The sequence below is a fragment of the Dromaius novaehollandiae genome, chromosome 3 (assembly GCF_036370855.1).
Source record: "Dromaius novaehollandiae isolate bDroNov1 chromosome 3, bDroNov1.hap1, whole genome shotgun sequence".
NCBI classification, from domain to species: Eukaryota; Metazoa; Chordata; class Aves; order Casuariiformes; family Dromaiidae; genus Dromaius; species Dromaius novaehollandiae.
The window spans coordinates 8,680,144-8,702,470 of NC_088100.1; the positions used below are offsets into that span (position 1 = coordinate 8,680,144).

Genomic DNA, 22,327 nt, shown 5'->3' on the forward strand with positions numbered 1-22,327 from the left:
GTTATTTCATGCAGATAAAAATGCAAACTTCTTTCAGACTGAAATCAAACTGCACATCTTTATAAAAAGAGACCATATGCTTTAGGAACTATGGGACTTTTTAAAAAAGAATATTTAAAGGGAAGTATCAAACTGAGTGAGGTGACCTGATCATGATATTTCTGCTATGTTAGAGGCGACTAATGTAGTTGGAGACTTTCCTAATAAAGTTGCTGTCTGATAAACTTTAACAGCCTAACAGTTGAATACTTGAGCTCACTTACTGAGGTAAGGTGGGGTAGATGATGTCTTACAGGGATCTGCAGTTTCGGTAATGGTTACATTGAAATCAGACATTTCTGGAACAATAAAATATAGAAGCTTCGCCCACAGGCTGTTGTGATACTTATTAATAAAACAAAAATGTGCATGCATAACTTAAACCTGAGTGGTATTACACTTGCCCTTTTAGGGGTTTTTTTGTAAAAAGTGAAAATATGCTATTCCACTGTGAAAAGCACTCCTGAGTTTTATGTTTGTTTTGCTGCTTAAATAGGAGAAAGAAGCATGCCATTCACAGCAGTGATACAACCTCTTCAGATGAAGAACGTTTTGAAAGAAGAAAATCTAAAAGCATGGCCAGAGCAAGAAATAGGTATAAAAACATCTTGTGTCTTTAGGAGGGTTAGACTTTTTTTTATTTATTATTCATCAGAAAATAAGCAGCACTGTTATATAATGTTCTAGCAGTTCTGCAGATTTTTTTGATTCTGCCTGTGACTACCTGCAGATGCAGTGCAGGAACGTTGCTAGTTATGTATTAACAAGGATTTTGAAGTCTTGTGAGTAGATAATTAACAATAGAGATGAAAAAGATCAAAAGATAACCCAGCTGAATCAAATACTGATTTTTATGAGGCACAACAGCTTATGTCAGTTAAAAATGGATTTTTCTTGCTGGTGTAAAAATGAGGGTCACGCTGTTAGTCAGTCCCGGTTACTCCAGTTGTACTCCGAAGGGCTGGCTGCTCTTACCTCTTTTCTCTTCCTGTTGTGTAATGTGCGCATTCTGTGTGCGTGTGTGCATGCACAGTGTTTTACCTTGAGCTTATTCACCTGTTTTTTCTAAGCGGAAGGTCTGTAATGTATGTCAGTAAACTGACTTACTGCTATAGATATTAGTATGCAGACTGAACGGGGGAAAGAAAATGTTTTCGCGTCTTTGTTTTTCCATCTCTTTTTGTCTGCCACACTGCTCCTTTTTCCATTTTGAAGTATACCGAAGCCATGTACAACTACCAAAAAAATACTACAAGTTCAATGTGTATCTTACTGGTATCTTTCTTCTTCCCTTTCTCTGTGTTTCATCTGATGTAGTATCTGTATAAAGAAGCCATGAGTCTTTATATACCCTAAGAAGCTGAAACAGGTGCATGCGAGTTAAAAATATTTCTCGCAGATCAAGACTCATCCTGCAGATGGACTCTAATGAGCTATATTTTTTAAAATCTCTTTTACTTGTATTGATGCATTCTATTAATCCTTTCCTTACCCTGCTGAATTTATGCAGTTCATCACTGCCAGTGGAAAAGCTCTTGTTCTTTTGGTCCATATTGTTTCTTCTGTGCTTGATCAAAATAGTGTAACCTGTTTAGCTCTCCAGACTGAAATCTCTGTCTGCAAGCATAGAACTAGCTTTGAATTTAAGGCGCTTCCAGATATAGATGAAAAATTATCAGAAGAAAAAGGTTAGTTTTGATTACCTTGTCAATTCAAGGAGGTCAACTTTGTAGCTACTCTCAATTCATAATGATCCGTAGGAAAATATGAATTCTTTATTTTTTGTTCTTTTAGCTCAGACTGATGAATTTTATTCTTCCCTTTTTTTGTTGATTGACAGATTTGAAATTGAATGATTAAATGAAAGCAGTAGGATGAAAATTGGTTAAGATGATAAGCATTTTAATTTAATGGAAGAAGCAATTTAAGAAGCCATCTTGGCTCTGACCATTCCAGCAGTTGATGATTTCTTGTTTCAAAATCAAAACAATTGAAATAGAACAATATATTTCTCTTTCTTTGAGCAGGTGCCTGCCTTTAAATTTTAGAGCAGAAGACTTAGCTAGTGGAATCCTGCGAGAACGTGTAAAAGTTGGGGCAAGTTTGGCAGATGTTGACCCTATGATTGTTGATAAATCGGTAGGTTCTGTTAAGACTTATTTTTTCTTTTCCCAATTATAGATAAGCAGAATTTACCACAGCCCTTCATTAGAGTTGATGTAAATCCATAAAAAGCTCATGAATCTTTTTGGTTTGTTCCAAAGCTGTTGTCGGTTTATTACTTTGGGCCACAGAGCACTTGCTTGTGGCCTGTGGGTAACCATCAGGCTGCATACATATAAATAAGCCAAAATGTCAAATTCCCAACTATATTTCTTTAGTTACAGTCACTGTTTAGTTACTGTAATAGTAGAAGCTGTGATATTCTGCGCAGTGGAAAAATCAAGAAAATGATAGTGCTGACCACTGGGGCTTCTTAACTCAGTGCTAGCTGCGTTGCGGGTCCGGCGCAGACTTTATGCAGGACCTTTGCATTGGTGCGCTCTCTCACCAGTCTGATAAAGGGAATGTAGTCCAGGACACCCAGCTTGGCTCAGCAGATAGCCTATTCAGAGACAATGGCACATATTATTTTAGGGTCTGTGATGTGAGGGAGCTGCTGAATTACTTGTAGGGCTGAGCTGTTATCTAGAAGTACTTCAACTGTATTTGTTATGCAGTGCCTGAGCTTAAAAATGCTCTCAGACTTAGCCTGTAAACCTACAGAGATCCAGCCTTTGCTGATGCAGTTAATATGTGAAGCAGTTAAACCTCATATGACTAACTGGGAGTTGATTTTCTCAATGTTTTTTATGCTTTCCAGATTTAGTGAACACATTTTAATATTTTTGATGAATACAATGTTATTTGTAATTTGTTTTCAAATATGTTATTTCAACAGTAAGTCTCTTTTGTGAAAAGCTGGTACTGTATTTTTTTTTTTTTTTTTTAAAGGTGCGTTTTGATAGTATAGGGGGATTGAGCCATCATATACTTGCACTTAAGGAAATGGTAGTGTTTCCTCTTCTCTATCCAGAAATATTTGAAAAATTCAAAATTCAGCCACCAAGGTAGGTGAATTTGCTTGTTGCTGTATTTTTATTTCATTGAACTCTGAAGAATACTTCACTTGAAAACATTTAGGAGATTAATTATTTCCCTGAAGTGTTTGTAGTTTAAGTAGACTTACATGTGTGCTACCCAGCTTATCTATCAGAACTTAATAAGCAAGATAAAGTGTTACAAAATCTGGTTTATTTTTATCACGGTAGGAAGATAAATTTCTTTGTGAGTTAGCTGAAAGAATTATCAAGTTCTTAATTAAGGCAGCCTTAGTACTTTGCCTTTTTTCCCCTTTATGTTATCAAGTATTTGACTAAATCAAACTAAATGCTGTTATTTCTTTTATAGAAGTAATCTCAGTGATTCTGTATTCTGGTTTCAGTTGCTATTAATCAGATATTTTGGGGTGTGGTTTAAATGGGTACATGTAATTTAAGTAAATTGGAAATTTATTTATAAATTTTGGTCATTTAAAGGAAATACATCTCTCCAAAGAAGTAAGAAAGAACTAACTCAAGTATTACTTAATATTCAATATTTAAGGAGGTATTTAATTAGGATAAAGCAAACCTTTAAAAAATTAGTATGTCTTTGATTAATGTACTCTACAAAGCAAAGATTTAGTGATTTGAAAACGTAGATTTTTATGCAGTTGAATACAGTAAATAATACTAGTGGAATTTAAGTCTTTCTTCTCCAGGCTCCCTGTCTTCATTATAAAATTTGACTTGGAGTTTTTCAGGAGACATAAAATAAGTTTGTGACTGTGTTGATCCATTTATCTTCAGGGGCTGTTTATTCTATGGTCCTCCTGGAACAGGTAAAACCTTGGTAGCTAGAGCTCTAGCTAACGAATGCAGTCAAGGAGACAAAAAGGTGGCTTTCTTTATGAGGAAAGGAGCAGACTGCCTCAGTAAGTGGGTTGGTGAATCTGAACGTCAACTTCGACTCCTTTTTGATCAGGTTAGAAGAAAAGATATACTTTTCATTAATCTACCTATATATTATTTTGTTATTGCTGCAATGTGTTCTAGGCAGGCAAAATTCTTAGTAGTGAGATATCTGTATGTTTCCATAGAAGGGGCAGGATTTGTCAAAATTTTATATTTAGGTGATGTAATATAGGAACGCTGACGACAATTTTTTTGTATTGAAAACTGAGAGGAGAAAAATCTCCAGACTTGTCCACTAATGAAACAAACATCCAGAATCGTTTAGTTAAGAATTGGGGGGGGGGGGGAGGAATACTTGGTGAGTTTGAATCTGGCTGGCATATTCAAGATAAATACTCCGTAAAGGAGGATGCAGGTTTGCATCTGCTGTGTATATATTTTAGTATCCACATTTGGCTTTGAAAATGATGGACAGAAGAGAGTTGTATAAGGCAGTGAGAAATAGTTGCTCAGACAAGCAGTTTTCAGAAGCAGATGTCTAAACAAACATTATGAGCAGATAAGATACTGTTTTCTGTAACTCAGCTTAAGGTGTCTCAGGTTGTATGTTTGCTGTCTTAAATCTCTCAAATACAGTGTAAAACTGATACGCTGGTGCCATCTTGCTTATTCAGAGGAGAATGCAGTCTCTTTGGCTTTGTCTGCAACAGTACTGTAGCTGAAAGTTCAGATTTATTTTCAGACCCTTTACCTTTAAACGAAGGTGTTTAAGTATAAGTGTTACAGTTTAGCATGTTTATGTTTTATAATAAAAACAAATTATTTTCAGTGTTGATGGAGAAATTATGAATTAATAGTTAATTCAATTTTTCTGTGTGCCAGGCATACTTGATGAGACCTTCTATAATCTTTTTTGATGAAATAGATGGCTTGGCCCCTGTTCGTTCTAGTAGACAAGATCAAATTCACAGGTAATACTTCTAATATGCTGTTAAAGATATACATTATTATGGTAAACTCAAAGTGGCACTTTTCATTGAGTTACTAAGAAAGATTTTTACTTTTTGCCTAAGCCCAATTACACTAGAAAGGCCTGATTGAGGATTTTTGACGTGGAAAGTTGCCTTTTTGGCTTTCTAGGCAGAACGTAATATGGAATGGAATTGTAGTGGAGATTACAACACAGGCTTGGAAAGACACCTTCACCTACAGATTTCCATAGCCTTCCCTTTTGTTGCTGGCTTTGTACTGTAAACAGGCTATTTGTTGCCAGCCCAATAGAATAAGCAGTTGAAAAAATGTTATTTTGAAGTGATAAATTGTAATGTCCTGCAAATGAACTGCACTTCTCTATACTTTTGATTCTGAGTGGAGGGATATGGAAATTTATCTGGAGTTAATATCATATAGTTTTTTGCCTGTTTCTTACAACAGCTCATTGTTAAATAAAACTTTTTCTTGGTGCCTTCAATCTCAATTTTGCTTCATGTTTCATGGCAACATGCTTGTACCATCTTCCCTTTTTTAGGCAGTAGCATTTGTATGTACATCTCCTCCTGCTCAGCTGAGGGGGCGGACGGGGATTTCTGGGGAGAGCAACTAGGCTGTGAAAAGGATGTGGCTTTGTCTTGATGCAGCCTTCCTCCTGGTGGTGCTACTATTGCTCTAAACAGCATGGTGTGGTCGCTGGCTAATGGAAGTGGACTTCGCAGGGCCACAGTAAATGTCTTCCTGAGCTCACGTTCCTGAAAACTTTTAGAGGAGAAAGTTTGTATTTGATGTAGTACTTCCTGGAGTCATAATACTATGTATAATATAGATGATAGCAGGAGGCTCAGTCTAGCTTTTAGACTTGAAACAATTATGTTGCATTTTTTTTAAATTAAGAGTGTTGCAGTTGTAAGAGTGAAAACTGCTGTGGTGTTCCCTATAAATTATTTTTTGAAAACTTCTTCTTAGTTCTATAGTGTCTACTCTTCTTGCGCTCATGGATGGACTGGATAACAGAGGTGAAATAGTTGTAATTGGTGCTACAAACAGACTGGATTCTATAGATCCTGCACTCAGGAGACCTGGTCGTTTTGACAGGGAATTTCTTTTCAACCTGCCTGATCAAAAGGTAAAACTTACAAAGGAGACTATTAATAAACCTTTCTAATATATTAAACATTTGAATGCCTCACAGCCAGTCTTATGAAAGAACAATTTATATACTTGCATGTAAGGATGTTTCATTTTGCGAAGACATTTTTACTAAAAGCATGTTGCTAATATACATAAATTTGACAAACTTTAAATCTTCAGAACATTGTAAAAACTAAAAAGAGAGGTAAATTCTTTGCGTTAAACTAAATTGCCTAGCTAAAAACTGTGTCTTTGTATGGATTTGTATAGTGAGCCCTAAATGTTGCAGTTTTGCAACTGATGTTAGCAGAAGATGCCTGTATTACCATGTAGAATGCTAAGTGTAGAAAACATACATATAAAACTAGAAGTTGTTATATTGGCAATATTCGTATTGCCAGTTCCTAGTAAATTTTTATAAACTTGGCAATAAAGTTGCATGATTTTGTACGTGAAATTAAATGTAGCGTGCATATCAACAGTATTTGGATTCTAGTAGAATTTTATTAATGAAATACTTTTGGAATTTATGTACATACTGAGCTAGTCAGTAATTAATTGGTGAGGCATATGACAGTCGAAGCTGTTAATCACATGTACAGCAATTAAAAATTCAATTAAAAAATTACAATAATTCCTACTAGAACATAAATTGTGATTAGTTCATATATAATAATGGTGTTGATTATACAGCAATTAAAATATGTAACTGGCATACTGAAAAATCACTAATTATATATGAAATTTTTAAAAAGCAAAAAAACCCCTTTGTTCTCATGAGAGTTTGAGGGCTAAATTCTTTTATATATTTCAGCAACATGTCAACAAATACCTTGATACTCCTATGAATAAATATTTCTGTCTAAAATATCTTGACATGAATTTGGCTTACTAATTTTTAATTACTTTTTTTATAATCAGGCACGAAAGCACATTTTACAAATTCATACCAGGGATTGGAACCCCAAATTGTCAGATCCTTTCTTAGGAGAACTCGCTGAAAAATGTGTTGGTGAGTATTATGATACTGGTAGTTTTACTATAGATGCTTTCTCTTTCTGTTGTTTAAAACTTTGAAAGTATGTTAAATGTTTTCAGAATGTTTATTATTTTTACTGTTTTTAAACTTTTGTACTTTAAACAACATTCTTTTTGTAACAACAAAATACGCTTGTGCCATACTAAAATAAAAATTAATAGCTAATAGTTGTCTGAAGGTAAAATACAGTCATGTTTCCTTTCTGTAGCATCCACTGTCCTTTTAGAGGATGCATATGCACAAAGAGAAGCAAATGAAGTATGAATTAGAATCTTTGGGTAGACTTCCCATTAAATTAGTACACTGCAGATGAGATAGGGAGACATGTTTCTTTGTCTACGTGTGGAGAAAAAAAATCAGTACTTTTTTTCTTCTGTTTTTACTGAAACTGGCATGTTGTCCTCTGACAGAAATCTCAGAAAATAACCAACCTTTCTAAAGACGATCTTTTCTTTCCAAATTGCTAGCACATGACAAATACAGAGTGTAGATATAGGCAGGGGGGAAAAAATAGCACCACACCATGAGTACCTTAAATATACCTTTGGAGCGCTCAAAGACCTGCTGTACTGAATGGAGGATGGTTGTTCAAGATAAACCTGCTACTGAAAAGCTAATCAGAAATAAAACCAAATATTTTTATAGTGAATTTAACAGAGGAAATGACCCTAAAACGCCCATCACAATCTCCTCTCAACAATTTGTCGTACAAAGATACATTCTCTGTCAGCCATCTGCTTGGACAAGCACTGAACTTCTCAGAAAAAGGACAGTCTCAAATATCTGTACATTGGAATCCATCATCAAAGAAATAAGAACTTTAAATTGAACATCAGTCCATTCAGTCAGCTACAGTACATCCGAATTATCCTCTTCATCCACAGGGACATCTATCATCGAAGCAGCATCGCTCCGCTTTTGATGCACAAAGACCTCAACATCTTCTGGTGAGGAGAAAACATAACTATCCAGCAAACTCCAATTTAAGCTTTGCCGGGTATAAGACAGCATGTGCCAAACCCATTTCATGTAAATTCTGCTTGATTTGTGCAAAGACCTGATGCTGCTTAGTGGGAGAAAGGGGAGTAGCTGGGATAAAAACACAGTTATTTCTTTGAAAGTTCACCATATTTTTGCCTTGAAAACACAATTATGTATTTTAAAATTTCAGACCACAGGGAAAGCCATTCGTAGATCTTATTGGAAGAGTCTGTGTGCTGAATAAAGCCCTTTAGTTCTGTGGAAAAATCAGCTAATAAAAAGAAATGCCCTTTTCTGTTTTCCTTGGCTTTCCTGTTGTCCAACTACTATGCACTGGATTTTCTCCATTATGTATCTTGGAATTTAAATGTTTCAGTACATCCAAGATTAAAACCTTTTGGCTATTACAAGGACTCTTTAAAACTGTTGAAGTAAGACTAGCCTATCTTCATCTTGAGATTGCCTCATCATTTTTTTGTAAGTGAAATCTGCAGCAACTAATTGTTTACACAGGCTTTCCAAATTCTGTGGCCATACAAATAAGACTCATTGGCCCACTTGTCACATTGATACAGTAGCTACTAGCCTGCTGTTTTTCTCTTGTCTGCAGGTTTTCATTAATTAAAAAAAGAAAAAGTAAAGGCCACCTAGACTCACAGGCTTTTGGTACAGCATGGTTTATACCTCTCTCCAGTTCAGCAAAGTTGGCAACGCTTACAAGCATATGGATCCTAATGAAGAAAAAGCTGAAACACCTACCAAAATAAATGACTTTAGGAAGCAGGTGTATGTGCAACTCAAAACTTTAAGGTCAATGGGCCCAGTTATAAGGAAATCATAAGGAGAAAGCTGCAGGACTTGCAAAAAGTAGGTTATTTCCTGAGGGTGGATTTTTGCCCCCGGTGTTATGGATTGCATACTTTCTAGGAAACTTCTGTGTGTGGGTATGGCAGAATTAAAGAACCCACTTCACTGAATAGCCCTATAACTGCAACAAATGTGAGACAAAGTGAAGCAGCTCAGGGAGAACATGGAATTACTCAGAAGACCACACACCGATGTCTTATTAGTATCTTTAATAAGCACAAGTAATTACTATGTTTTTTTCTCCATGTAAGCATGTGCTGGAGAATGGGCCCAGCTATCCTGAACTTTATAGTCTGTGCTTATCTCTTGTGCTTATTTCTTTGTTATGAATGTTAACTTTCTCTAGGTAGAGAGACTGATATCTATTAACTCAGTCTTGTAGGAAACAAAACATATTAGCAACAGAAAAAGCGTGAACTCCTCCATCTGTCATCTTGCAGATGAATCTTTTCACAACGTAATAATGTTATTTAAATAACCCTTAAATGGAATTGTAAAGAAGCAAGCCATCATGCTCAAGATGCTTGTTAAAAATATTCTGTTCTGTGCTCATTGTTAGAGGAGCTTTTTGTGACAAAATGATACCTTGCTAGATTTTTTTTTCTCATCCCAATAATAATAGAGGGGGAAATTTTGGCGTTAGCGTTCATGTTTTTTTCACAAATGTATGAAAGACATGGTAGGTAGTTTTCATTTCTGTTGTCACACTGGAGTTGTTTGCTAACTTGCTTTCCATGCTGTCCCTTTGGGGAGCTGCACTGCAGAAACTGGAAGAAGTGGTCGAGATTGTGAGGCTTGATGTTTGACCTATCTCAGTAGCAGTTTGTTGTAGATTTTTAGGATGGGTATTAGGCAGAAGAGAGTTTACAGAAGACATAATTTCTCCACAGTCGAAATACAAGAATATGACTTAAAATTTCAGCAATCAAAATGTATTCTTTAGAGGGCTGCATGAGAGCCGACTTGCTTACTGAAAGTTATACTTCACCACCACAGTGCCAAGTATCTGTGATAGGTAGAGCAACATGTGCTACTTGGGGAGAATATCTAGTTCTGCCCAAATTAAGGTGCACCAGTACCTTTTGTCTACCAAATTGAATGTCCTTTCCAAGATGCTTCAAAAATGGAAACAAATGCAACTTAATTTTGTATGATAGTGTCAGTTTAGGCAAAACAATTTCAGATCCTTGGCTGTTGGCGTGATACATTTTATTTTGCTTTGACAGTGTTACTCCTGTTTTTCCTCCTCTTAATTAGTGTGCCTTTTATATTTTAGAAATAAAAGTCTCTCTAATATTTCATGAGATACAAGATTTGCAGTTTTCTTGTCACGGAAATGAATGTACAGTATGCACAGGAGAGTCCCTCTGAAAGAGACACCAATTATTACTCCTCACATGTAATTGCTCCTGAGAAATGGGAAGTAGAACTGGAGACTAATTGTGTATCTGATCACCTGAGAATTTAATTTCAAAAATAGGCTACAGGCTATTATTTCCTAATTTTGCAATTCCATGGAGATGTACAAGCTGTGATTAAAAAGACTGTTAGAAGGTGGTATTACAGGATTTATTAATAGAAAAATTGGAAAGGACATAGCTCCTGAGCTGCTGGATCTTTTGTGAAAAAGTGCTAAACTAGTTTTTATGGTGACAGGCTTTTGGGTTACTATATAACTCCAATAGACCTTTGATATAACAACTTTGATTTAGTCTCCAAACTTACTTGTTTAATCCAGTATGCTTGTTATGTGAAAAGTGGATCAATTTAAAAGCAAAAGTAGTGCCTGATTGAAAAAAACAAAGCAGAATTTAGAATAAAACATGGTTTCTAATTTCTCTGCTACACCTGTAGGTACTGTCTGTAATGGGTTGTATACTCACACATGGTGGTTGGAGTGTGCCTGCATGGTTTAGATTTCATGATATGGGGTTAATTTAAAAAAAAATATAACCTTAGAGCAGAAAATAATTAGTTGCCTAGTGACTAATAAAGATGGACATATTTGAACCTCTTTCAAGACTGTTGCATGTATTTATTTCATGCTAAGGTAACTTGTGAATGTGAATTTCTGGATTCTTTTTAAATAACAATCACAGTGGGTACACAGGTTTACACAATTGCAGCTACTAAACTTTTTCTAAAAACGGAAAGCTTAGTTTAGAAATTGTCTAGTATTTATGATCTTCTGGCTGTGTTTTTTGAATTATGTTCAAATGTGTGTGAGAAACTCAGGTGGAATTTTAAGTCTTTAGGCCAATTTGAAAATCTTTTTTATAGCTGAAAAGTGGATATCTCTTATTATCCTCAAAATTGATGTAACTGAAAGAGGAGGATGGAATATTGTCAGTCTCCCGTATTTAATTGCTTCATGTCTTATTTTTCAATACTTTGTATGCAGTCATCTTTGTTTCTTATTTCTGTATGGATCTTGTAAAAAAAAAAGTGTGTGCCAGCAGCAGTGAAAGAACATCAGCGGATAGAAAGAGATAAACAAGGCAGGCTTCAGTTATGGGGCTCAGGGCTGCCAAAAGACCAAGATAAAAATAGAGAAGAAAAAGTGCAAAGAGTGTAAGGGGGGGGGGAAGCTGTCTGATTAAAAAAAATTGCTCAAGATCAGTTTAACTAAATAATTGGTGAAGAGTTCCTACAAACACTTCCTTGCAAAGCCATGAACTCTTATATGGTGATAACACAGTGGAACGTACTACATTTTCCTATAGTGACTTTAAAATTCTCTAAAAGACTTTTCCCGGTGGGAGTCATCTTTTACATTTTTTGAAATATGGAACTATGGTACTGAAAAATACCGTGATGTATTAATGTCTGTTGCTGAGAAAGAGAGAGAAAAATACCACTGTTTGAAATCTCATTTCTAGCCCTGTGGAGAAACCCCATGCTATTAGTACTGCAAAAGAGACAGGGTATTAAGCCTCTCAATATTGTTGTAATTATCAGATATGTGGTTGTAAATGGCGATGGTTAAACAATTATAGGCTACCTGTAAATATTTAGACACTAGACTGAATAAGAATTCTGACGCTTTTTAGTAGTTTTGCTAGTCTTTTGGCTATACTAGTGAAATTATGAAACTGTAAAAGTCTGGAAGGTTTTCTTGATAGTAAAAGTTAAGATTTTTCCAGGAGTCTTGGTATGCTTTTTCTTAACAGGAGTTTTCCTCTTGTCTGTATTCTTCTCATTAAACATTTTTCATTATATTGCTCATTTTATCAGTTTGTAAAAGTGTAAAGTCAATGAGGCTCATCCAGTGTAACACAATTACTTTGCTTTTTAAAAATATATTTGTGTAGGGATGTTAGAATAGAAGAGGAGAGGGGCTAGTATGTTACAAAAAGCTCCTATACTTTAGAGAAGAGTAAGGAAAAAGGCAGAGAGGAGACAGATCTTAAACTGTGTGGGGGGGAAATAGTGTATTTTACAGTGAAAACATAGGTCACTTTAACTTTCATGAGGGATTCATTTCTTGCCTTATTTTAATATAACTATAGGAAATTTCGTGATACATAAAATGTCACTGTGTAATTATGATTTGCACTAGACCCGTACCTTTTCACAGATGCTGTGTGGGCCTTGACAACAAAGTATTACTGACTGTTTTTAGCTTTAGGCATGTTTGAAACATGCAGCACACCAGTGCTATTTCATGGAAGATACTTTTCTTTTTTTGCATGTGTGTGCTCTAGGGTACTGTGGAGCTGACATAAAAGCACTTTGCACTGAGGCTGCCTTGATTGCCCTGAGACGACGCTATCCCCAGATTTATGTGAGCAGTCAGAAACTACAGCTTGATGTTTCTTCAGTAGTTCTCAGCGCACAAGATTTTTATCATGCAATGCAGAACATTGTGCCTGCTTCCCAACGTGCCGTGACATCTTCAGGACATGCGCTATCTCCTGTGATCAGACCGTTGTTGGAACGTACCTTCACTAACCTTCTTGAGGTTTTACACAAGGTGTTTCCCCATGCTGAGTTTAGCCAGGGTGACAAAAATGAAGGTATGTGGGTATGTGGCTTTGGGGGGGGGGTTTTTTTGCAAATCCTGTGTAAAATTGGAAAAATTTCCATTAGCTTTCTTCTATTGCTAGCCTAAAACCTCATGTGTATTTGTTTTAGTGTTATGTTAGAACATAAATATAGTTTCCTTGGATGTTACTTAATTATTTTTGCTGATTTCGTGTTGCTGTAGAATTTAATAAACTAACTTACATAGACCAAGATCCCATGGGTATGGCTGCCATCTGAAAAAAAGGAAGACCCCCAAGGAGTTTACAATTGAAATATGAGAAATAACAGGGCATAATCAGGTGGTGGAACATAGGAAAATAGCGAGACACTTACTCAGTGTGTCAGGACCTGACTTGTCCTAAGTAACCATTAGCTGTCCCCGCCATCCCCTGCATGCTGAGGGTGTGGAAGCAGGACCGGGCTGCAAAGAAGCATGGTGGGGGGAGCCAGCAGCTCGGCAAGTGACAGTGCAGTTAGACAGGACACCTGAGCCTCTGCAGTGGTCATCTACTGGTGTGAGAGCACGTCCTGGTGCTTCATCCCCTTCTACTGGCCTGGTGCACTTCTGATCCTGGGAGCTGATTCTGCTGCGTTAGCAAGTTGAGACGTCTTTGCTGTTTCGTCAGGTTAGCTTTCTGCCAAACTAGTGAGTGAAATCCACTCAGTAAGGGGTCGGATGTGTGCCAGGACCCTGCCGCAACGGGAGCAACGCAAGTGCCTTGAGGAAGCAGGCAATAAGGGGAAGTGTGACTGTTTTGACTGGCAGGGAGTCAATAGGTTCTGCTTTTTTGCCTAGCTGTTCTCTGAGACATACTTTAATAGTTATTCTGGGCATTTCTTGGAAGTTAAGTATTGAAAAAGATATCTTGGTTTTCGATACCTACTTATTTTGACAAGCTGTTTTTGGCGTTTCTTTCTTGGGAGCGAACCCACCCACCCCACACACTTTATAAATAGTACTTGTGGTTGTGTATGAACTTGGGAATAGCTCAGAGTCATAAAGCAAATCTGTGACAGCTATGACTCTATTTGCTCTCCTATTCCAGAGCATGCTTTCAGAGTGCAGGCCAGGCAGCTTACGCTGATCCTCGTGCTGGCTGCTGCGCTTCCACCAGCCCGGCTGTGCGTTTTTGCTCCATCCCTCACAGTTACTTTAGTACATGTCAGCCCCTTTGTTAAACCATCTTAGCAGGCAAACTCATCCAAAAATGATGCATTTTTGTTGGGCTGGTTTTCTGCTGACTGGGGGATAGCTGGAGGTTTCAATGAGTGTTGGAGTTGGCACAAGAAGGGGCCTGGGAATATGCGGTGGTGGGTAGGGGGAGGTGAGCTAGTAAGCTACCTTGCGGCAGCTAGCAGTTAGGTCATGTTAGGCTGCCTTGGAATGGTAAATTAAGATGGTGAAGTCTCCATGTATACTTTTAGCCTGTTGGTATGCCCAATTTGAAGGCTGTCATTACGGTAGCGAGTTGAATTGAAATGTCCCTCTATCTACTGTAAAGTTCAGAATATTTTCATGGATTATATTTTTTTTCCTGTTTATTCCTGCTCATTATTGCTACCAAAGTGAGTTTGGCAACTTCCATTGAGTTAAATATTAATTTTAAGAGAAAACTGTGCTTCTGTAATGTAATGTTATGCATTTGTAAAAAATAGATTGAAGTTTGTTTGCAGATACTTGATTTTGAATATAGAAGCGCCAAAGTATCTTCTGAAGTTTCTTTTATACCTGAATTAGTTTGTCCTTTTCTTATCTACTTAAAGCAAAGAAAACATTGAATATTAAGTTTAATCAACGTTAAAACAACAAAATCTGCTTTCATGCAGAATGATTTTAAACGTGAACATAGATTACATTCCAGTCAACTGTAGACCAAAAAAAACCCCCTAATGCTTTGGTTTATTTCTCGATTTTGAAGACGGGTGCATGACACACACTTACCACTGTAATTACAATCTGAAAATCTTGTTTTCTCCTTGACTTTGCAGTTCACTGATGATTTCTGTTCCCTGGAATTCAGTGACTCAGACCCACAAGCAAAGGATGCCACAGAGGCTTAATGTTTGGCATTAGAAGATGGGCTGCTATTTTATTAATAATCATATATTTTAGGAAGCAAAAGTTATGTCCAGTGCATGGGAATTGGACGTACCCTGTGAGCTACGTTTGGTATAGCAAAAGTTCTGCCTGTTCAGGTAGTGCAGTGAGCCAAGAGGTAGGAGGCATGTGTTGAGTTGATTTGAAGGCCTCTATCCTTACCCAGTTAATGTTCGGCAGCTTTTGACCTGATATTTTCTGCTGTGGACTGGCTTTTGGCTGCTGTTGGGATCTGCAGGCCTATTTGAATTATCTCTTCTCCTTGAGGCGTGATTGCTAGGTGTCTAACTGCACCATCCTTTGCCAAGACATATGGCATGTCCTCACCACATCTCAGTAGAGCAGTATTCCTGACCAGCCTGCCCTGAATCCATTTTCTTACGTCATTCAGCTGAATATGGGAACACCGTGTTGTCTCTGAACGGTTTCTCCTGGGTCCATATATTTAGATGGACGTGCACAGATGCTGTGGCGTTTCCGTCCAACATGGTTAACACTGTCCTGAAGTTGATTCCTTAGTACCATGGTTGCTCATTTCATTGCCATAGCTGTATCTGTGCCACGGCCTCATGTAGATCAGGCGAATTATGTGATGGGTCACACGCTGGAGAGTAATGCTTGCGTCGCTCTGTATTTCACACTTTCATTTCACAGCAGTCCGTTTTGTTCAGCCCCTGGCGCCAGCTCCGCTGTTGGGATGTCAGCAGTATGCTGCAGGAACACTGCTGAGCTGCTCCAGAAACTGCCCATGCATTGCAGAACATCTTGCTCACCAGGAGACTTGGCCTCGGCACTGCTCCTGCCAGCCCACTGCGCAGCTCGGTGGCTGTGACCGTTTTGCCCCTGTCCGTGCTGGCTGATTCCTGTAAGGAAACGGGCTTGGCTTGTTTAGGGGAACGTCGACTGAACTCCTTTCTTGGGTGTAAATATCAGGGGGTAAAAATCTTGGAGCAGTTTAATTTCCTTTTCCGAATCACAGCGGTTTACTCTCAATTTCATTGCAGCTCTGGTAGCTGATTTAGATGCACCCGTTCGGAGGAAATGGGTGCCAGAAGTGGTGTGTTAATCCCCCAGGAGAATCCTGCCCTCTGCACCTTTTTTTCGGCCCTCTTAATTTTATCAGCTGTTTGCTTCAGCTCTCATGAAAGAGAGCTCAGTAGTGACCAAGCCTGACCTGAATCCTCTTTCTGGCCACCAAATGGCAATGTTTAGTAATGTAATTTTCCATAAGTGTAATTTTTGGCTGTATGGGTCTTCTGTCGTTGTTGTTGTTAAATGCCATATTGATATTTTTTGTGGTTCTCTGCTCCTGCTGACTGTCTTTTGAATGTAATCAGTCTTTCAGCTTTTTGTTTCTAAATGCCTGTATGGAAAGTACTTCAGCTCATTATTGTTAATACATTAACAAAGGGATTAAAATAGTTTAAGGTGCAGGATGTGGGCACAAAGTTAATTGAACTGATAGTGATTAAAAGGAGTCTGATATTCTTTGGCAGAAAGAGTATATGGAATATAGAAAGCAATTCTCGCTTGTAAACGTGCATTGCCTAGTTCATGCTGAGTGTAATTTTGGAAGTAGTGTACCTGTGAAATCTTGAGCACTTAAAGAAATACAAAATTGTGTATTATCACTGAAATTACAGATTTTATAACTTTGTTCTTGAAAAACTCTAGCAGTGAAATAAAACTAAAGGAAGCATTGCATAATAAGTTAAACCACTCATGTAATTTTATTGTGATAAAGCAAGTTCCTTTTTTGTGTTAGTGAAATTGTCGTTCTGCTTGATGGTTTAAAAAAGTAAATTGTATTTGTGCTTAGACTGCTGCAATACTTGATTTGTGTTGGTTCTTGAAGTAGCAAGTATTTATCTTCCTGCATCCTGATATTTAGACAATTTTGAGTCGTATTTTTCCTACTTTTGGAATGTGTTACAGTTTATATGAAGAAAATTCTAATGCCTTGTCTTGTTTGTTGCAAGTGTACTTAGAAGTGGTAAGACTCTAATTACTATATCTCTTGGAACAGATGTACCAAGTCTAATATTAGATGATAGTGAAGATGAGAATGCTTCATCAATTTTTGAGACGAGCTGTCACTCAGGATCACCAAAGAAACAGTCATCAGCTGCTATACATAAACCCTACCTTCATTTTACAATGTGAGTGTCTCTCTTAAGTGTGTTTAACTAGTTAGATAAATCTAGGAAATTCTGAGCTCAGCAGAGGTAATAGGGATAATGTATTGTTTTGTGGTGACAATGGCATTCTGTAGTAGGAACATGTAAATGTACAAACAACAGTTTTAGCTATGGGGGTGGTCTTAAGAAAAGCCACATCTTAGGCCTCAGAAAGTTTGCAACAGATAGATGGAGTTTAGAAGTAAGGATCTCAACAGCACTTCTCAGTTGTTACAAACTCAGTGTTGATTTGCAAGAAAAAAAAGGGAAATATTTGGGAATATTTTGGAGGGAACAATTTAGAGGCTTGCTTTGTAGGAAACATTACAGTGACAGAGTAGGTGGCTTGCTTTTTCTTGTTCTGAAGTCCTGTTGAGCTTCAGTGTATGCAGCTGCTTGGATGTAATATATATTTAATGCATTCAGCATTTTTAACGTGTTTTTTCATTGTTTTTCATGGAAAGTTTCAGGGAAAGGGGAATTTAGAAAGTATGTGTGAAATCTGGATTAGTCTTCCCTGTATAAATTGAATTGGCTACAGTAATAAACTAACAGTTCTTTGCATTTTTTTTTTTTTTTTGTTAAAAATAGTTTTAAAATATTTTGTGTAGATTCTGCTGGGAGTCTCTTTAATAAAGAAAAAGGAGATAGGAAAACCATTGAGTAGCAGTAAAGTTTTGTAGAGCCATCTTGTGGAAAAGTGTAAAATTTTCAGTGCTGAAGAATGATGCCAGAACAGCATTTACAGTCATATGAGCTGAAAAATAGTGGATTTAATTTAAATTCAGATAGTTTAAGCTCTCTGAGAGGTACGTGGCCAAGCATGGTAATTCCAAATTGAAGTTTTTTGTTGGGGTGAAGGGGTTGTGGTTGTGTGTCTGAATAAAATAATCTAGAAGAGTGTTTCTTTTTGTAAAGTATGTAAACCCCAGTTAATATATTTTATTAAACATTTTTCATTGCTCTCTATCTGTAACCACCACCACCAGAATTGAAAAGCCAAAGGTCAGCGTAGTCATTACAAAATATTCAACAAATAAGGAAATCAGCCAGTTGTTTCACTGCCAAAACTGAGTGATGTAGAGATAAAAATGGCTTAATGAGAGAAAACATAAATTAATTTTAATTCTTTATTACTTTATAGTCAATTTATAATAAATACAAAAGACTTAATGGAAAACCTCACACATCTCACTTCCTTTGTCATCCCCCCCAAAAGGGTAGAAGAAACCCAAACAAACGAAAAAACCTGTATGGAATCCTTAGGATTTCTTCTTGACAGCAAAAATAAAAAATAAATTTATGTACTTACATTTAAAATTTTTCCTTTAAAATGGTAAACATCCTTCTCCTGTCTGGAAGTCTACTAAATAGAAGCATAGAATATAAATACGCTTTTAAGAGTTAAGTTCTATTAATACCGTATAGGGTCATATTTTTTAATTCAGCAAAGTATTGAAATGTTAAGTTCTTTTTGGAAACGTTGGGTAGGACTTTTAAGGGATGAATAGGCTGACCTGGTATTTCTGAGGCTACCAAAGAACTACTTTTGTAGCTAGGCCTGAACTAGACATAGTTAAACTGATATCTTCATTGGAACTTCATTAAGTCTGTTCATATTAGCAAGGAATTGGTTTTAAATAAGCTGATTATAATCCAAGTTTGCATCAATTTAATATTATGTGCATAGTTTTGCACAGATGAGCTGGAAGAGTGCTGAGGTATATTAGAGTCAGCAAAATCTTTTTAGGCTGTCCAGTGGGAAATCATTATCTCTTATTTACAAGTTGTTTGCTTTATTAAAACAAACAAACAAAAAAACTTAATAAAATGAAACGGCGATTCTGGTATATATCCATACATTGATAACATTGACATGTTAATTGGTTTTTTTTAAATGTTATTATGTTACAGGTCAGCTTACCACCAGCCAACCTCTTACAGACCAAGATTACTGCTATCTGGAGAGAGAGGTTCGGGTCAGACTTCGCACCTAGCTCCAGCACTATTGCACACTCTTGAAAAATTCTCTGTACACCGGCTAGATCTGCCAGCACTTTATTCAGTCAGTGCCAAAACGCCTGAGGAATCGTGTGCACAGGTGACAGTTCAGATTATCTCTTAATGAGTGGATTTTGTAATTCTGAACCGGATTAGTTGCCTCTAAATAAAGGCAGTTGGCTGGCATGAAACCAGGTTTTCCTAGGCTCTTTCTGTAATGTATGGTTAAAAGAAAGGTGCCTCTAGAGGGTGATTCAGATCTCTCTGCTGGCTTGTGAGAGTAATTAGTTTTTTAACTTGACTCCTCAGTCAGGTACATAATGTCAACTAAGATAAATCTCGGTATTTGGTTCCTGATTTTCATTTTTATTAGTTAGTGTATGAATTGGTGTGCTGTGATGTTATTACTTAATTACTTCATTTTAATTGTAAATTTCAAAAAACTTTGGAGTATTTTGCATTGATTGCAGAAAATTTTCATCTTGATTGTTCAGTCTTAACAAGTTTTTAAAACATGTGACAAGAAGTTGTTTTGTAGTCCCTAGCACATTAACCTAAAATAATTGGATGATGCAGCTAACAGTCACTAACGCTTGTTTAAAAAGCCTTTATCACTAGATAATTTTATTTTACTGTAGCATTTCTGTATAAAATACCACAAACTTACGTCATTTTCCAGTCCACAAGAGTGTTATTTCTCGCAAGGGTTCATAAAAATCAGCTTCTCAGTTTAAATACCAGTGTTTCTTTTAACTAGATCTTTCGTGAAGCTCGAAGAACAGTACCGAGTATTGTTTACATGCCTCATATTGGTGACTGGTGGGAAGCTGTCAGTGAAACTGTGAGAGCTACTTTTCTAACTTTGCTGCAAGATATACCATCTTTCTCCCCTATATTTCTACTGTCTACCTCTGAGTCCATGTACAGTGAATTGCCTGAAGAGGTAAGTTTACTGTGAAAGAAAGCTTTATTAGAGATGTGTATGTTTTTCAGAATGTTTTGATCATGGAAAAATGCTCTATTTTGCACCTCTATTTTGCACTTTTTTTTCTAACTTAATTTAAAGTATATTAAGCTATAAAAGTATAGCTATATAAAGTATATAAGTAGTGTTAATTTAATTTAGTGTCTGTAATTTTCTTTAATGAAGAATATAGTTCCATAATACAAATTTTCATAATCTCCATACTACTTTGCTGCGAAAACAAAAATTTTTTTGGACAACAGTTGCTTTTTTGAAGAGACAACATTTCCATAAGGAAACCATCATGGGTTTCTTCTCTGACCTACTGCTTAAGGTAGTGATGGAATTCCAGTAGCACGTCCAGTTACACATGTGTAAGTCCAGAAGAGCCTGTTGAAGCTGATGAAATTTGGATATATCGTCCACTGTAAATAAACGTGGATTTAGCTTAAAGACTTAAGTTTAACTTTACACCTTCTGAAATTCAAGAAGTTTATATAATTTTTTAAAATATTTTCCCAACATCTTATTTGGTTTTTTTTTTTTTTTTTTTTTTTTCCCCTTCCTTCCTGTCCTCTTCTCACTGCAGGGGTGGCCTTGGCTAGGGTCATGGGACACTGAGTTCAGTTACTACAAAAAATTCAGTGAGAATTGCATATATTTGTTTTCTCTGGGCAGTGTACAGCTTTGGGTAGAGCTTACTCTCCTGTGGCTAAATTTGAAAAGTTTGTGACTAGTGTTTTAATATTTTAATATTAATAATTAGCGTTTTAATACTAATCATGTAGTTCTGAGAGGAGGCCCAATTTTCATATGACATTATTTTCTTTTTAGGTGAAATGTATCTTCAGAATCCAGTATGAAGAGGTTTTTTATATTCAAAGACCAAGTGAAGAAGATAGACTTCGATTTTTCAAAGGGTTAATTCTTGATGAGGCAGCGATGCCCCCACCAAGAAGGAAACAGGCTGGTAAACTAAGTTACAGTACAACTACTAATAATGTGATCAGAATGTTTTGTTCTGTGATATTTCTCTCTTTGAAAAGGTTTGGGTAAATTACAGTTAGCATAATTAACAAGCAACAGTGTGTCAGTGCCAAGAATAAATTTCTTGCATGTTACTTGGTGGGAGGATTGGAAGAACTATGATTATCAGTTTTGAAAAATGGAGCACCTTGGGGCCAAGAATACATAGAGGCCTGATAGGTCAGGCAGATTAAATATATAGTGAAATACAGAATGGCATAATCCCAAGGTCCATTATTGTTAACACTTCCTTTGTTTGACTTCCTGTTTTTTCCCCTAGCTCTTCATGCTATGGAAGTTCTTCCTCTTGCACTGCCATGTCCTGCCCGTGAGCTGTCAGAAACAGAAAAACAACGAATGGAGGACCAGGAAGAGAACACATTGAGAGAGCTGCGGTTGTTTCTCAGGGATGTTACCAAGAGGCTGGCCACAGACAAACGCTTTAACATCTTCAGCAAACCGGTGGATATTGAAGAGGTCTTGTTTCAGTAATGTGCAAACAATGAAGTTGAATCTATTAGAAAAAGAATATCAATTTAAAAAAGGAATGGATAGGTTAATAAGCAAAATTGATGTTTTATCCATGATCTTTCCCATCTGGACTATTAATTTTAGCTGGTGAGATAGTTATAACCTCATGAGCTGTGGTGCAAGATGTCAGAAGCGTGTTCTCTGGCAGCACCAATGACGTCCTGAGAAACCTTGAGTGTTCCTGTCAGTTTTCCAGATGAAATCAGCATTTAAAGATGTCGTCACTCCTGTCCCTACGAGTGCTCTTAAAATATTTGAAAGCATAAATACAATTCTTAAGTGACAAAAGCTTTTATAACATTGTAATCCTATAGGGATGATAATACTGAAAAAGTGATTAATGTTTTACAATGAACTGAGCATTAATAGTATCGTTAAATGATTTTGGCCCTAATGCTTGTGGATGCCATTCATCACAGATGGTAACGCATTGCAGGGCATTAACTGGTTGTGGAGTGT

General features: G+C 36.7%; 1 protein-coding gene across 5 annotated transcripts in view; it reads left to right on the forward strand.

Moving 5' to 3' along the window:
* ATAD2B (ATPase family AAA domain containing 2B) overlaps positions 1-22,327 on the forward strand; it is an 83,134-nt gene that overhangs the window by 25,473 nt on the left and 35,334 nt on the right. For 3 of the 5 annotated variants that reach the window (XM_064508348.1, XM_064508349.1, XM_064508350.1), the window contains exons 9-21: positions 536-634; positions 2,067-2,178; positions 3,034-3,149; positions 3,930-4,104; positions 4,917-5,005; positions 5,994-6,153; positions 7,080-7,170; positions 12,750-13,061; positions 17,196-17,328; positions 19,261-19,447; positions 20,105-20,290; positions 21,146-21,281; positions 21,618-21,814. In XM_064508348.1, coding sequence (XP_064364418.1) covers positions 536-634; positions 2,067-2,178; positions 3,034-3,149; positions 3,930-4,104; positions 4,917-5,005; positions 5,994-6,153; positions 7,080-7,170; positions 12,750-13,061; positions 17,196-17,328; positions 19,261-19,447; positions 20,105-20,290; positions 21,146-21,281; positions 21,618-21,814 — 1,993 coding nt within the window. The remainder of the gene's footprint in view (positions 1-535; positions 635-2,066; positions 2,179-3,033; positions 3,150-3,929; positions 4,105-4,916; positions 5,006-5,993; positions 6,154-7,079; positions 7,171-12,749; positions 13,062-17,195; positions 17,329-19,260; positions 19,448-20,104; positions 20,291-21,145; positions 21,282-21,617; positions 21,815-22,327) is intronic. The other 2 variants (XM_064508351.1, XM_064508352.1) reach the window with 1 other exon arrangement.